This window comes from Zosterops lateralis (genome assembly GCF_965231275.1).
Source record: "Zosterops lateralis genome assembly, chromosome: Z".
Lineage (NCBI taxonomy): Eukaryota > Metazoa > Chordata > Aves > Passeriformes > Zosteropidae > Zosterops > Zosterops lateralis.
In genome coordinates this window covers 70,441,299-70,458,890 of record NC_139800.1, presented here as the reverse complement: position 1 = coordinate 70,458,890, position 17,592 = coordinate 70,441,299, and the positions used below count along the sequence as shown (strand labels likewise).

The following is a 17,592-nucleotide window of genomic DNA, read 5'->3' as shown; positions in this document are numbered from 1 at the left end:
TGCATTAGAGAAAGATCATCATTGCAATTTTGTGTTATTCAGAAAAGACTGTCTGGTGCTTCCTACAAGCATAAGTACAAAAACACAAAAGGAATTCTGTGCAGATTTCAAATTGCTCAAGAAACTCACCTGCTGTCTTGTTTGTAGTGATCCCAGTCTCTGTGATCTTTTCCATTGCTGAAGGCAGAATAGGGCCTTTTTCTGGAGTCACTTTTCTTGTAAGCATCTCCTTGATGCCTCTCCTTATGATGATCATGGTATTGTGACAGATGTCTATCAGAGGAGTAGCTGTCCCTACTACTGTCATCATGGTTTGTATTCTCCTTCAATCTTTCCACATCTGTTTAATAAAGCAGAGTTTAAAAGGAAGTATTGTAACATCTTTACTTCACCTAATTCAACAACACTTCTACCCGTCAGCTGTAAACCAGTATGAAAGGGACATAATTTAAAAGAAACAAGATCTAAATAGCTGAAAATCAAAAGCACTAGTGCCAGCGAACAGAAGAAAACTCTAGAATTAAGAGGAAAGCAAGCTAGAATGTAGATGTGTAGGACTTGTTAACTGAACTTCTCAACCTCTCCACTCAGTCTATGAAGTTAAGTGTCCAAATGAGCAGTGAGTGGAGGTACTGTCAGCAGAGCAATTTTATACAGAATGGCAGCAACTTCCTCTCTAAGAAGAGATGGACTTAGTATGAGTAACAGTTTTAAAGATACACCTCATTGCCAAAAGAATTTCAGTGTTAATCCTAAAATACATGATTTTAAGTTCATGACAATATACTTGAAGGTTCAGTGTGTATCCATTCACAAGATAATAAAAAGTACTACATAAAAAAAGGCAGGTGTGGCAACATGGGGAAAAAAATCAGTGTTATTGTCAACAATAAAAGACAGCCCCTGCACCTAACAACAGACTGTGACTGACTAATAAACTGCTTTCTTACACCATAGTGATACTGCAACAGCTACCAACAGTCACAGAATTTTTGAGAAGTTTTCAGGTTTTAAGTAGACCTCTTGCCCTCTCCAAAATTTAACACAAAAATAGTTTCCTTATTTTTTTAAAGGACACTCAAATAACCTGGTAAGTACCAAGTTCACTCTGCACTCTGCTGGATCTCACCAGCAAATTAGTGAAGTTTTTCAGATTAGCCTATCTCTGTGGTACTTAGCAGTGTGGAAAACAGACCCAGGAGACATGTAAATGAAATAAACATGAGTACTCAAGGTATTTAAGACAAGAATATACTTAAAAATTTCTTACCTGGATTTCTAATTACATGTGTATTCACATTGCTGCTAATATTCTGATCGTTGTGTTGCTAAAAAGGACAAGAACATTGGTAAATGTATTTGTCAGTAAATCCTTAAGTTCATTTGAATACATTGGAAAAATACCCTAACAAAAGAGACTATTATACTGCAAATACAAATACTAACTTGAAGTGTATTTTGCTGTTCTTTATAATCCTCTATAGCTAATAAAAGTTATAATAATTAAAAATATATTTGTGTGTTTAGAAAGGATGTGAAAATATTACCTGAGACTCTTGACGTTTTTTGATTGCATGTTTATACAGTTTGTGCAGCTTTCTGGCATCAAATTCTGTAAACTTGGAGACAAAAATCCACAAATTTCTGAGGAAGAAGAAAAGAGAAGTTGTAATTCTTTTAATTTCTTTTCCCTGTATTATGTGGGAGAACATGGATTTGAGTGAAATTATTTGAACACTACTTCATTAAACCTGAAATGCTATATAATCTCCACATTACTGCCTAATTGCACAACAAATGTTATGTAGTTGTAAATAAAACATTTGAAAGATGGATTCCTTTAACAATTTTTCACTTTGTTGTATTTATCATAAGTACTTCAGAGTGTGAAGTGCACAGAGAGACAGTAGTACTAACAAGAATTCTGTTAAATTTATGTGAATTGCTTATTAAAAACACTAAAAATTGCTATCAGTTTATATATATATCTTCTAAAAATGTGTTTGAATTGAGAATTTAAGTATGTAAAGGAAGTAAAAATCCTTTCAGACTTGAAATCTTTTACAGCGTAAGACACTTCACCAACAAACCTTATTATATTAAACCATCAATAAAAAAAAATTTCCACGGACTTTGAAAGTCTGGTCGAGGCTTTTGAAACCAAGTAAAAACTGTGAAAGAGTATGGACGTCACAGAGTAATAAATCTGTGCCTAATTTGTGCTAGAAGGAACCAAAGAAGAACAAATTAAGTCTTCTGTCAAGATGCCAAAATTTTGAAGAAAACTTTACCTGTGATCATGGAAGGAAATGGTTTTTTAGCAGATACTGATTTTTTCAGTGAAATTTGCAGGTGGGATGCTTACAGTAGTCTACAGAATAACAGTGTTCAAAAATATTTGAAGTGTGGGGTTCAGGAAGCAACAGTATGCTTCTTCACTGTGATTATTTAAACATGATAATTTCTGTCCAGAAATTTGCCTAAGTAGGCAACCAGTCAATGGTGTGTCTAATGAGACCATTCTAATTTAATATAAACTACACTATTTCTTATCAAATATAGCTGAAATATGTATTTTATTTATCTACATATTATCACTGCATTATGAATAACAGCTCTATTACAAGTTTCTGCTTAAAATAATAAAAAATATACCAAAATACAAGACCTGGATCTTGTTTTTGTATCTCAGATTTTACCTCCTTTACTCTTTTCAAGTAAGAGTAAAAGCAGAAGCATATTACACTAACAGCATTCTTCAAGAAAATGCAACACTTAAGAACTTGATGTATGTAATCACAGGATGTATTTTCAAGCATAAAGACATTAAGTGAAGATTCTCACAAAAGTAAGTCAAATTGCATTAAGAACTTAACAATTAAATACAAGACAAGTATTTTTTTCTTAGTTCTATATTGTCACCTGATATAGATGGTGACAAACTCTTCCCTCACTTTTGAAATGCATCTCAGTACATTATGATGAATAGTTTTAAGTTGTAGTTAATACGTAATATGTAATTTAATTTTAGAGTACATTTTAAAAAAATAAAGAATTCTACAAGGTGACATCACACATTCAACACAATTTTAGAACTGCATATTTTCAAAAGGAATTATTAAGAAACTGAAACAACCTGAAGTTGAAAAACCAGATCTTTAAAGGGAAGAATGGTTTTGACTAAACAGCAGTAGTGACAAGTCCACAGCATGTGCTGTCAGTGTTAAGCAGAGAGATGTCTCCACCCTCTGGACACAATACAGAGCTATGCATCAATGCTTAAAGTCAATCCATTACATCTCTTATAATCACCTCTTGATAGACTCCTATTTAAAGCAGCAGAAAGAAAGAGTGAACGATAAACAGGAGAAATAACTAAAACCTGTTCTTCTCAATGGAACCAATTGTAGATTTCCCTTTTTCAAGTAAAACCCAAGAAAGTAACTTACTTTCTCCACTGTTTGATTTGTTCAGGATTTGTGTACTCCTTTAGACATTCAGTAATATGATCCCCAATTTTGATAAGACACTGTCTAGTATGTTCCAGCTGTTCTCTTTCAGAAAGGCCCTTTTCTGGTCGATCCAGCTGTTTCAATGCTGCCTTGACAGGTCTCATCCTTTCTTTGCACTGTAAAATGGAAAAAATAAATGTATCAATGCAAAAGAAAAAAAATTATTCTAAAGCATGACCTACCTTTTACTGCAATATATAACCACAGGTAAAGACAGTACTATTAGAAGTCAAACGAAACACAAGACTTCTTCACAGATCCAAAAGATGTTTTACGTGTTTCTTCTGGAAAATTATCAATCCGATTGAAAATTCACTTCTCTTTGAAAGCGTTAAATTGTATAAAATACATATATCAAGGTGTAGAAGGTGTTAATGTGTGTATCTCAAACATCAGCAGCTGGATAGCTGTGAGGCCACTTTTTTTCTGTTCAAAGCCCACTGCTGTGGGTTCATATGGCAGGTGAGGGACTAACATGCTAATTTTTATTCCAAGTGTATAATTTACTAATAAAACTTTGTAAGCTTTTGCAGACCCTCTCACTTTTATTGTTCCTTTCCCTCACAAGCATCCAAGAATCTAAGGTGATTCTTTCCCCTTAAGGGTGGGACACCACACTAGGATTTGAGAGAGCACTAATTTAATATATAGGATTTCTGAGGAAAAGGACTTACTACAACTGTATTATACATTTAAAACTGAGCGCAGTCATGTAGGACAAGACTTACCCTTTTTAGCACCTAAAAAGCTATACAAACTCAATGTCAAAATTAAATTATCAGAGTGTTTAGTACATTTCAAACAAATTTTTTGCAACCATTACATTTGGCATTCAACAAACAATCAAAATTGCTTCTCTGAGTGTTTTTTAAACCTCACTCCTATGCAGACACTTGGAGAAGTTATGCTACCTAGAAGAAAGCTAGTCTGGCAATAGCACCATAAAGGTTAGAAACAACCTCCAAGATCATTAAACTCAACCTTTGACTGAACACCACTATCCCCATTAAACTATATCAAGTCTGACATCCAGTTGTTCTTTTGAACACTTCCAGGGATAGTGACTCCACCTCCCTCCTCCCTGAGCATGCTGTTCACTGGTTAACCACTCTTTCACTGAAGAAATCTTTCCTTACACCCAATATAAACCTCCCCTGAAACAACTTGTTTTTCTTTGTCCTGTCACTCGTTCCGTGGGAAAAGACCTGACCTGGGCCCACCTGGCTATAACCTGCTATCAGGCAGCTGTTGAGAGTGGTAAAGTCTCCCCTGATCCTCCTTTTGTGCTCAAAACCCCAGCTCTCTCAGCCTCTCCTCATGAGACTTGTGCTCCAGACCCTTCCCCAGCTCCATTCCCTTCTCTGGACTTGTTCCAGCACCAAAATGTCCTTTTGAATTGAGGGGCCCAGAACTGAACACAGCACTCAAGATGTGGTTACAGGGATTGCCTAGACTAGCCACAAATAAAGGGCGTGCAGCCTCCAATTTTGAATCTAATGTTTTAATAATAAATCCAGATAAACCCAGTTGGCATGGTTCAAATTGCAGACAGTTGCTTAGTCATACATTGTACTCAATAGCATGACACACATATCCTCCTTGTCATTAAGGGCACAATCAGTTAAGCCTGAACAACACTTCCATTTGAAAGTGCAGTTAGGAATGTTTACTTAGACTGCACCTGACCATGGCATAAAACTCCAATTACCTCCTTCCCCCATTCTTCCCTGCTACACTACCAAACCAAGAAAAAACAAACAAATACCTGGAATGAAATGGAATATCACCATTACCAGGTAAGCATCTAGGGACAACTCAGAAAAACTGGGGAAACTGTTCCATTGCCATCTTACGCCACTAAGTAATTAAGCACCTGATTTACATATTGCACTTGCCACAGATTAAAGTAGCTTTTAGAAAGATACCTTATAGAGTGCAAGTGTTAAATGGAAGAAGTGATCAGAAATACATAACTGCACACGGAAATCCAATTATTTTTTGTCATTAGCCACACAGGCATATCTACTTCAGTCACTCAAAGGCCCGTGCTGAAAATCACATGTGAGTTACTTGGCTTGTTTAGAATAAACCCCTGGACAGTAACTGTCATAATCATGAGAATCCTACTGGCACTGTCACAGCCAGCACCCACAACAGACCCAACAGACCTGGCTGACAAAAACACAGCTGTTGAAATCTGACAAAACAACCACAGCTGTTCAAAGTAACTCACTGATACTTTTCCACAAGCCTCAGCCAACTTATAAAACTTCATATAAATTGTGTATATGCATTTTTCTTAAAAGTTAATTCAATTCTTGTAAGCAGTAGTGATTAAACAGAATTCTTCTGGTGTCAGAGACATTATCTCAGCAAGAATTTTTAAATGCTTTAGCACTGTTTCTTCCTGTGTTCACTAACTAAAGTCTGCAATACTTCAGAAAGGAAATGCTGAAACCTAGTTTTTCTTACTATCTTACAAAGAAGAAAAGCATATATGATATGGTGAAGCCAAAGACCCCATCAATTCCAATTACGTTCATTCACATCTTCTCTTTAAGAAGTAGGATATACAAGTGATTCTTGAGGATAAATGCTTAGAGTTCATATTCTTAACTACTATTAATCATACAAACTACTAGATAAGTTTTTCTATTATCCTGCATAAATACAGCAAAAAGTCAAAATAAATCTGCTAGAACAGAGTTAACTACTTTGGTGCACTGTCAATAACATTTATTGATCTAAGACTTAGCAAAAAATCACTTGTGTTACTGTGCCAAGTAACAGTATCAACAATATCAGCAATTGTCCTCATTTAGACTATTAAGTATACAAACTAATCTATCAAAAGGGGACTTACCACACTAAAAGTTTTCTGATCTAGCTCTTCAGATTCTTCTGATATAGGAACTGGTTCACTAGATGCAGTAATATGAACTGGAGTATCCAGCAATGGAATTTTTTTAGCTTTTTCCTTGTTTTCTGATTTGATTTCATTTACCTAAGAACAAGATATAAAAATACTTATATACATTTTATTTTAGTTCTGCAATTATAACATATGACAATCCCCATATCTACTGCATTCTCTTCAATATATAAGAATAAAATATGCTGACATACTTCAATGACAGTACATTTTACTTTCTCTGTGAAATGGAAAAGGAAAATGGAAAAAAGGAATTCTTTGCACACATTCAGTCCAATTATGAGATATATCATTGATGATGTACTTCCCCATTTTAAATGCCTGTCCTTGTGGTTTTAGGTACTAAAAAGTAAAGCTTCAAACAACATAAAAGACTTTACTGAAACGACAACTGATCAAATCCAAAACATTTTCTCATCTCAAAATCATTCACATAAACCTGGTGGCCTTCTCTAGCACTATGTAAGATAAGTAAACCTAGTTACCTTCTCTTCCTTTACTTCTTTTTCTTTCTGTGTGGATTCTTTTACTTTGTTTTCTCTCTTTTCTTTAATATCTTTTTCTTTCAATTCTTTCTTATCCTCTTTTTCTTTTTTCTCCCTTTTCAAATCCCTCTTACTTTCCTTTTCTTTTGTCTCTCTTTTTTCTTCAGCTTCCTTCTTTATACCAGTATCTGGCTCAGGCTTTTCTTCATTTTCTGCTTTAAATTTTTTATGTGGATGTTTCATTGAAACAATCTCATCCTGCAATATGCAAGCATATATGTCATGTCAAACTGGGTTCCTATCTATACAAGTTTTGCAACTATCAGATTAGAACACTTTTTATCTGTGCATTTTTTATTTCTGGATGTAGATTTATCAAATCACTTCTCAAATAGCACCAAGTGCAGTTGGTAAAGAAATATGAGAGCTATACACTCACTTCCTTGATGTGACACAGCAAGTACTGATTTGGCAGAGGCAGTGGGTATGAGAAATTGTGTCCATTTTAACTTAGAATAAAGTTTGAATTTGGTCCCCTTAAAGGCTGTTAGTTTGAAGAACTAAAATCTAAAGGGAAATATGGTCTTGCAAAACTGACCTTATTGGTCTGTCAAGTGATGGGAGATGACAGAAGACCTCTGATCTAATTAGCTTTGTCCCAACCCCATATTAAACACTCACAAGTGAAGGTAACAGAATCCCAACCTTCTCTTTTCCAGAACTGTTCGTTTTACAACACTTCAAAAAATATTTAATTACAGACTCTCTGTTATGTGCCCATTCAACTGTTTGGAGGTGAAAAAAGTATTACTCATTCCTCTTTATAACATTCACTGAGAAGGTCTGAGATGGAAACTAATATCCTTTCAGATACAGAAAAATACTATAAACAAAGTATTATTATAACACAGGTGGAAGAATCATTATCATGTTTTAATTTATTTGAACATACCACAAAGGCACTGCTTATCTGTTGCATAAAAACAGATGGAAAACCAACTAGTACTTGAACTGAACAAGATACTTAGAAGAGGTATGAAGTTACCAGCCTAACCAGGGCTCTCTTTTAGTGTTTAGGTATCATGGAAACTTTCTAGCAAAATCCAATGATTTAAAAACTTTCCTGATTAATTCTAGCAGTAAAAAAAGGTAAGTTTTAAATACTGAACACAGTATGAAATCTCAGTAGCTAAAGCCAGTTGTTTATGAAGGTATACAGTCCAGTTTTCAGAAATGCAATTATTATTCAGTGTCCAAAAGTACTGAAGTGATAAGCACCTGCTGTTAAAAGAGAGCACAGCATTCTAGGCAGTTTCCCAAAACAAAGTTAAGTCAATCAACTGATGTGGGTGTCTTCTCTTTTGAGTGGAGATGAAGACTAACGCTCATTTTTGAAGTAGTCTGAATTAATTTGGTTAGTTTTGGGGTTCAGTTGTCTCCATTAATTTACTAGGAACTGTGGCAACATTTACAGGTCTTAGTCTTCCAGGTAACTACTGTAATTCCAGGTAATTATTGTAGCTATAAACACAAGGCAGTCTACATTGATTTTTTTTTTTTTTTAATTGCAGGCTTCACATTTTAGTATAATATAAATATATACACTGAAAGAGTGGTTAAAAATTACTATTTTCTCATGGATTTATAATTTTTTTCCTTGATTTTTTCTAACGCTAATTTAAACTATGTATTTCTGTAAGTATTTTTTTCTTTTAGAACAAGTTGACAATCACAATGGCTTGTAATGGCTTGCTTTAAACCAAGTAGAGAGTATTTTATTGATACATACAGAATTCAGGGGCTTATTTCAACTGCTTTCAAATTAGCTGTGACATGACCCTAAATTTCATCCATATTTTTATGTCTAGTGATTTTCTATGTGATAAACAACAAAAATAAAAAGACAAAAACAAAAGTGTAATACTAAGATTAATAATCAAAAGTAAAAAAACCAACAAGTAAAAAAACCAACAAGGTTAAATAGTCTTTCTGAAAAAATGAGAGCCATGATGTATACGTGAGCTTTTATATGCAAGCCTTGAAATATAATTCTTATGCTGCTCATTCTAATAGAGCTTGATAGTTTTCTCAGCCTCAATAAAAAACTCTTTACCTTAAGAATCACTACTAGTAGTAACACATGAGCAAAACCCAGTAGTCTTACAACTGTGATTTGCACTTCTGGCAAATCTAGTGCTAATGTCTTTAAAGAATGTTGAAACTGAGCAATATCACTAATAATTAGGCCAAAATATTTTTATAATAATTTGGAAAACTCCTAATTCCTCATTTATTAGTTTATTATTAAATTGAAATACATATAGTCAGAAGACTGTATGTGCTTGTACTGATGCAACATCAATTGCAATGGCTACAAGAAAAAGATGACATTCAGGTGTTTTAATTTTATTAAGCTGAGCAGAAAATAAAATACAAATTGATACTAACAGGAAGAACTGAATAGAAATCCTTATTGTGTGAAAGATACACACCTTGTTATTCTCATCATCATCTTCATCAGACTTTTCTGAGGGTTGCGGTGAAGAATCACTTTTTATTTCTTCTTTTAATTTTGCAGCCTTTAGCACCTTATTCTTCTTAGTTCTTGCTTTCCTCCTCTTTGAATTGCCCTGAATGCAAATTGATCTCTTTAATCATGTCAACTGACAACCGTCTTTCTGCTATATTTGCAAAATAAGATTTGGTTTCACATCAAAGAGAGGGTTCCTTTTATTTTATTTACTGCAACTAATGACCACCACTTCACTCAGGACTGAAGACAGAGCTTAGTGCAGCAGTAGAGAATACACAAATAAGAGAATAATAATAACACAACATGAAACTTGCAATTAATATCCTGAGTTCGTCTTATGTACTATGATTAGCAACAGAGTAATACTACACAAATATAAACTGCAGAACTAAAAAATGAAAAGGATCAGGTGACATGCCCATAAGCATATTGTTTTACCTCAGTAATGAATACCACATTTTACTTACTGCTCCAGCAAGTCTTTGTGCTTCCTTCCTCGCAAGGTCTTTATTCAGTAATTTAATGAGGTAGTCTGCACGGGTCTGTAACTGCTTTGCCTGGGGCTTCTTATCTGGATCATCAGGCAAAATCTGAGGAGAAAAAGGTAGCATCACAGCTGTAAGTACAGATTATCAACTTTAGATGATAGGCTGGAGCACACAGAACAGAAAAAGCTGCACAAAAGGACATGGTAAACAATCCATTCCACCTATACCTAGTAAATGTGTCAGAATATTTAAAGCAAAGGAGAATTTCTTAAAAGTTTTCATTTCTCTCCAGTGAAACCAATGCAAGCAACCAATGCAGAGTCTTGGAAATTGCCTCAGAGTTTAAAACCAACTCAAGAAACCAGCCTCAGATTTCTGTCTCCACTTTGATATTTCATCTAAGAAATTCCAGGCATTTGTACCAGTCAGTCACAGAACCCCTGGCTCTGACTCACTCATCTTCTAAATGCAGCTGCCAAGAATACAAATATGTGCCTTCAAAAGCCACATAAATTAATGAAAGGCAGGAGTAGGAACAGTTATTAAACAAATTTGGACACAGACTGGCTCCTCAAATCCCAAAGCTATAGGTTGTTGGCACTGTCACAAAATTTACTTCACTCCAGGATTTTCCTCAGTATCTGCTGCTCACTATTGTTAAGAACCTATCGCACTATTTCTAGTACAGCTACTCTCAATGTTGGGAGTGGAAAACAGCTTCAACTGAAGAACCTGGGGATTAAGGGGGGATGGAGAAACTAAATTACATCTTGAGAAAAACCTCCCTTCTCAAAAGATTGACAGCACAAAATTAACAAAACCAGAACATCTGAAATGAAGAAGGGAAAGACTGAAAAAAAATCAAATGACACAGGGCCAACCACGTGAGAATATGGAAACACAACTGACTGCAAGAAAGTATGCTTCAAAATACTCAAGACTCCCCAAAATCTAGTAATATACCACGAGAAGGACATGAAGTATGTATTAAGTACAACTGACATATAATGTTTCTGCAATTTCATTTATCATAAAATAAGCTCTTTCAGTAACACTTCTTAACAGCATCAATACCTAAGCAAATAGTCTTTGAGAAACTATTGCAGATGTTATGCACATACCTTATGTGTCAAACTGAGATCAGGATCCATTTTTATCATTTCCCAGCTGCCATAACCATATTCATAGATGCCTATTAACAAATTGGAATCATCTTCCTTACCCCAGTCTATATCAAAATGAGCAGCCTTAGTGTGGCATGGGATGACGTATCTAGAAGAAATTTATCAGAAAGACAAATAAATTATTTTTACATCTGAAACTTAGCAAAGGGGGAAGGGAAAATACTAAAGGTAATGTAAATAGATTTATTTTCTCTGAGAAGATGTTGATAAATTTAAGAAATTAATCCAAATATTTATCATAGTATTTTCCTAGTATTTTAGAACAGTTATCGAAATCAGCACTGGAATGTATTTTAAAGCTGATTAAGACTAAAATATGAAGAAGAGATAATCTGTCTGTAGCCATGAGCTGTGTGACAGAATTGGCTAGTCACAAATAAAAGCAAAAATCATTATCCAAATGTTCTAACTGGATAGTTTGGGAACTGCAATACACAAGGTGGGAAGTTTAGAGAGTAGGAAGAACTACCGCTGCACTTTGATACTCCTCTCAAGAAGAGTTGACACATTTAGCTCCTCAGCAAGCCTAAATTCTAGTCTTAATTATTGTTAGTAACTGAACACAGTTGTTACTGGCTTTTGTGGCAAAGGAAGAAAAAAAAAGTACAGCTGTGGATCAGGTTACCACTCTTAAAAGGAATAGAAGCACAAGGCTTTTAATAGAGTGTTTAAGTCAAAGCTGAAAAAAAAAAAAGCTAGTAAGACTTGAGAAGTTTTCTGCATTACTACTCCCTTAAAAATATGCACAAATCAGTACCTTTTTCTTTCTTCTGGATCTGAAGGAATGGATTTGTGCAATGGTGCCAATTCTTCTTCATGAGAGATGACTAACTTTGCATTTACTTGCACTCCTGAGATTCGGAATGTTGGACCTTTAACCTTCCCAAGTCTACCTCCTTAAAATAAAAGATAAAGCTATTAAAATATTTACCTTTACAAATAACATCAGAAAAATGTAAAGAAAACAATATCACATCACCTTTTCTTGACCAAATGACTAAATTAAATGCTTCAGAATTGAAAAGTCGCTACATAACAGGAGCACTTCTAAATTTCACAGTAAATCAAAAACTTACTGCGTTTTTCAGTGGTAAGTCACACACAGAAAGGCAAAAAAATCACCTTACTATAACCCTGTGGTTTTTTAAATCATCCAGTACACACCTCATTTTTGTTCATATTTTCCAAAAATTTTTTTTTCTTTTATGATCAGAGTGCAAGAGTAACTCATTCTTCTTGACATTTTTCACTGCCCCATCAAGCTCCCTGAGTACTGTACCTGCTCTTTCTTGTCCAGATGAATTGTCCTTTAAGGCTTTAATGCATCCATTATGTACAAGCTCTCCCAAACGTCTGAGATCTGTCTCTGACTTATCAACTAGCTCAGCATCTCTAGCTACAGCATCTAACCTGTAATAAAAAAAAATTACTCATTTTTACTCTGAAAATTTGGCTGTTGTGAGTGACTCCTTCAGACTTCAAAATTAAAGAAATGATTGTGGAAGTTATCAGTCACCTGTAGTTTCTACTTGGTGCACAATTCTGATGCAAGAAAAAAAAAAAATCCTAAATGATTTAGGTATGAGGACAATAAAACAAGAACTGTAAAGAACCCTAACCCTAGCGTTGTTGCACATTTCTTTAGAAAAGAAAAAGAATCATTAAATCATACCTACATATATGTATCATATGATTATATGCACTATAAATATTCCTAAGGATTAATATTTTTAGGGCTGGGAAGGCTTTTTTAAAAATAGGAATAATGAAAGAAGCTTAAAAACTAAAATTGATAATATATAAAATGTAAAACTAACTTTGACAATCAGAGTGGATAAACTGACAGGATTTCAACAGGCTTATTAAACATGGCAAGTGAAAGATTATCACCAAAGAAGATTAAACACGTCAGCAGATGAATATAAAGGAAGCATTCCACCAAATTGCAAGATCAAGATCTGTTATGTGGCTATCTGCACACACACCATACATGAAGAAATGGAAGTCACTAAAGTCACACTATATTCAAGATTATGTATTTCCCCTACTGAGTAAAGTTTCATGGTACATTCTAATTTTTATAAAAAAAGAGATTCTAAGTTGCCACATAAGTAATAATCAAACAACTTTACCTCTCGAGAGGGCCACCAAATTTCTTGTAACTCTTGATAAACCTAGTAACAGAAAATAATTTTGCCATTTAAATAGATGTTTAACAAACTACATTTGTTTTAAAGTTGTACTGATACAATTGTTAATCTTAGTATAATGCTATGTGGACAATGGGGGGGGAAAAGATAAAGAGATCAGAGCAGCTTCACATATTCAGATAAATAAAAATCAGTTTTATGGGTTTGAGAACTGATATAAATAAAACAATAGAAGATAAATTTTTTTCAGAAATTACTTTATTAATTTCACCAGACTGAGGATTCTGCAGCTGTATGTATCTAAAAATGAAAACTGAATGTGGCTTTACAGTAAATGAAGATTTCAGGCATTATGCTACGTGTAATTATACAGTTATTAAAAAAAGCAATCTCCAACAGGTAATTGGAAGATTTTGGAAAATGGCATGAAAGATACTATCTGTTGAAATATCTAAGCAATAGAAAGAAACTGGAGATAGTTGGAGGAGAAAGGAAATTAAATAAAAATAAAAATTTAAAAAAATTAATAAAAAGAAGAAAACATCCTCAACAATGAAATTGCTTGCACAAGAATAGCCCTGAAAAAAGTACCAATTTACCTCACTGTTAGATGAGATAGATAGCTAAAAAGGATCTTTAAAGTTATTCCTCTAAAAAAAAAAAAAACTCTGAAAACTTTACAGCATTTTAGCAAAACATGCATACTTAAATTTCAGAAGCAAAGTATCATTTCACAAACCCAAAAATGTTTACTAAAAGAATTCCTCCTCCTCCTACCAAAACAATACTTCAACAAATATTTAGCATATACAGAAGGGACCAATGATAGTACAAGTTTCAAATACGATTTTGTATTTTCTTAGTTTTAAAAAAGTAGGATATAACAATTCAATTATAGTGCCAAGAAGTTTAAAAAAAACCCAAAATCCAATCAAATTTTTTCATCATCAAACAGATGTAACATATTGTTACAGTACCACAGGTTTCAGATAAATTGGTGGAAACCAGATTATTTTGCTTGTTTCTTTTTAAAGGAAAGTTCCCACCTTGTAAAATCACTGTCAGTAATCATCCAGTGAAATTACTGTCTTCATAGGCTGCAGGAACTAAAAAATTTAAACCAAACATGAATATTTTTCAAACTTGATTTTATACCTCATTAAATTGGGTTCAAATTCTGGCTGCAACCAGAATTACGTCAGCACCACAAGGTAAAAACATTCTATGTCTAGAATAAAAAGATTTCAAACAACTTCAGGAAGAACAGATTACCAGCTGTAGTTTTAAGACTAATAAAAACATTATTAATAGAAGTAATTGTAATTTCTTGGCCCTTTAAATATGCATGTCCTCCCATATCTTACCGCCTGATCTCTGCATCACTAAATCCTTTAATATTTTCTCGAGGAATAGTTCGTGGTCTTCCACGTTTTTTTGGCCTTTTTCTTTCTGAGATGGAGTCACTATCAGATCCAGAGTATCTTCTACTCCTACTGCGCCTCCCTTCGCTGCCATTGAAGCTAATCTGGAATTCCAGAGCAAGCAAGCTATGTAAGTAACAAATACAAGCAAGTTTTACCCGCTCTGTCAAAAAAACGTATTCAGAAAAGGAAAAAAACACCAAAAAAAACCCCAAACCCCCAAAGCAACAAAGAACACTAAAAGCAACACAGAACTACAACTCAGTCAGAACCAAGAGGCACCTGTTTTGCACAGTTTCTCATCCTTGGAAGCATGTATATTTCTTCAAGTTCTTTTTGTCTTTCCTCCTCCTCTATTCTTCGCCTCTGGACCTCAGGAATGATTTCTTCCCAATTTCTTGAATTTCTTTCTGGTTCCAACTCAATATCATCTTCATCCATATTGGAGAAGTTGGCCACCTTGTACATCAAAATGTATATATTTTCATCAAGTCAATACATGACATAATTTGAAAAAGACTGATCAACTACTGTTTTAGGAAAATAAAGTTACAGATGCCATATTTTATGCATTTATACATATAATATTTACATATTTTCTCTCTATATATATGCTATTGTTTTATAATATATATATATAAAACTTATAAATTACAAATCATGAAATTGTCTCTAACGAAAGTACTTTTATTCATTTAAGAAAGACAGATTCCTTTCAGCATGGGCTGAGATACAAGGAGGATCACACCCCTCACACCTCTACGATTATTGTTTAACTTCCTTTAAAATAGGACTAAACGACACTTAAATGCCAGATTTAATGTGAAACTATAATAATATAAAAGTAACCAAGCATCAATACTATGCAGATATCAAAATACGTCGCAAATGAGTGATTAGCAGGAGAGCCATTTAATAATCTCCTGAACTAAACAAACATATCATGCTCTCCATTATTTTTTCCCCACACATAATATGTTTAACTGATAACACTTAAAAATACTTGTCATTCCAAGTTTACTTTGGGACTAAAAGCAACTTAGAGAAATGGTCAGCTAAGAAATACAAAGAATATATTGCATTTAATGATACTATAGCTGCTTAATAACAAAGGCAGTAAATAAAACACAAAATTAAAATTCTGATCATCAACACATTCATAAATACATCTCATTTTATTATCAAAATACATAATGTTTTTTTAATTGTTTATACTGATGGTGAAGTACCATGTATAGGCAACAAACCATTTTATTAGGAAGTGACACAGGGCTGACTTACTGAGGCATCTATTTCAGATGAATGGAGAGACAGATACACAGAAGAGAAACAGTACTGTTTAAAAAGGGAAGTATAGCTATAACAAGAGGGAGGGAGCGGAGCCGTACCTTGAACTGTGAAAGCAACTCATCCCCTACAGTTAAAGGACCTGGCTCATTTTCCCGAGTTTCAGCCCTCTTCAGTATTTCATCTATATCCATTTCCTAAGGATAAAAAAGAAGTTTCTCTTTACAATTAAATAATTCATACATATTTTCAGCTGCTATATCTACCTAGTCCAGAAGCACTACTTACTTGAGGCTCCTGTTCTTCCCCTTCAGGTTCTTTAAAAAGTTCCTCAGCACCAAACTTCAAAATTGCCGACAACTCCTCCTTATTAAAAGGTGTTGAGCTGAAATAAATGATGTTTCAGGAAAAACATTTTAACTTATTAAATTGGAATAGTTCTCTATAATCATGAGTCAATTAAGCTTTCTTTTCACTGTTAAATATAAACTCTTCATATTTTGAGATACATATTTAATATGCAAATAAAAATCTACAAAGACTTTGCATCATATGTCTTGCCTTTCATTTACAAATTAAATATTCTTAAGGGTAAGTTGGTATAGAAACAAACACAAAGGTACCTTGAAGGAGTAGAGCCTGTATGTAACACAGTTTTCCCTGTAGTGTCCATTCTCTGAATTACTAAATGATCTAATACCATCTTTTTCTTGGCTCGTTCAAGAATATCTTCTTCTACTGATCCTTTTGTAACTAGTCGATAAATATTAACCTATGCGTATTTAAAAAATAAAAATATTTAAAAGCAGAAATCTCAGTCTTTATTAGATAACTTCAGATTTTTTTTCTGGATTTCAAATATGAAATACTAGTTTATTCACATTACCACAGTCTTCAGAGAAATGTTTTAAAAAATTCGAAAAAATAGTCTTAAACCATTCTTCATAAACTTCAGTGACTTGGCACAAGTTTTGCCAGAGGCAATAATATCATATTAATAATTGTTACTGTATGTCTTCTGTAAGAAACAATCCGGTTGAGAACTAGAGTATTTAAGCATGTGCATGATGTAGCAGTTATTTTGTAGAATGACATCGTACCAATGAATGTAGGACAGACAAGTCCACAACTCTTCTCCCTCTCCCACCCAACTGCCACAGCTGCCATATTATTTCTTCATGTATGGAGACTTAGGAAAAAAGACACGATCATGACTAACATTTACGGACATACGCAGAAAGTATTATCTATTCTCAAAAATACATGAGGACTGACTGATGCAGACAGAGAGCGGACAGCTGATGTACAGAACTGCCCTTCAAGTCTGGAGTTTAAACTGAGTGTGTTTACCTGTTTCTTCTGTCCAATTCTGTGTGCCCTAGCCTGTGCTTGCAGATCGTTCTGTGGATTCCAGTCAGAATCAAATATAACCACAGTATCAGCAGATGCCAAGTTGATACCTAATCCTCCAGCTCTGGTAGACAGTAAAAAGCAGAAGTCCTGAAATTATAAAGTAGGAAATAGTTTTATACACGATACTTTAATACTCCTAAAGGAATCAACCTTACGCAGTATGTGGTACAGACTACTAAATCATATA

General features: G+C 34.0%; 1 protein-coding gene across 3 annotated transcripts in view; it reads right to left on the bottom strand.

Annotated features, from left to right (window-relative positions):
- The window catches only part of CHD1 (chromodomain helicase DNA binding protein 1), a 52,206-nt gene that overhangs the window by 1,065 nt on the left and 33,549 nt on the right, over positions 1-17,592 (bottom strand). For 2 of the 3 annotated variants that reach the window (XM_083884586.1, XM_083884587.1), the window contains exons 18-35: positions 17,343-17,492; positions 16,616-16,764; positions 16,281-16,377; positions 16,094-16,189; positions 14,988-15,164; positions 14,649-14,809; positions 13,267-13,308; positions 12,414-12,544; positions 11,892-12,030; positions 11,072-11,222; positions 9,930-10,052; positions 9,422-9,559; positions 6,930-7,187; positions 6,376-6,516; positions 3,450-3,628; positions 1,548-1,644; positions 1,271-1,328; positions 130-340 (exon numbers count right to left, since the gene is read on the bottom strand). In XM_083884586.1, coding sequence (XP_083740712.1) covers positions 130-340; positions 1,271-1,328; positions 1,548-1,644; positions 3,450-3,628; positions 6,376-6,516; positions 6,930-7,187; positions 9,422-9,559; positions 9,930-10,052; positions 11,072-11,222; positions 11,892-12,030; positions 12,414-12,544; positions 13,267-13,308; positions 14,649-14,809; positions 14,988-15,164; positions 16,094-16,189; positions 16,281-16,377; positions 16,616-16,764; positions 17,343-17,492 — 2,498 coding nt within the window. The remainder of the gene's footprint in view (positions 1-129; positions 341-1,270; positions 1,329-1,547; positions 1,645-3,449; positions 3,629-6,375; positions 6,517-6,929; positions 7,188-9,421; positions 9,560-9,929; positions 10,053-11,071; positions 11,223-11,891; positions 12,031-12,413; positions 12,545-13,266; positions 13,309-14,648; positions 14,810-14,987; positions 15,165-16,093; positions 16,190-16,280; positions 16,378-16,615; positions 16,765-17,342; positions 17,493-17,592) is intronic. The other variant, XM_083884588.1, reaches the window with a different exon arrangement.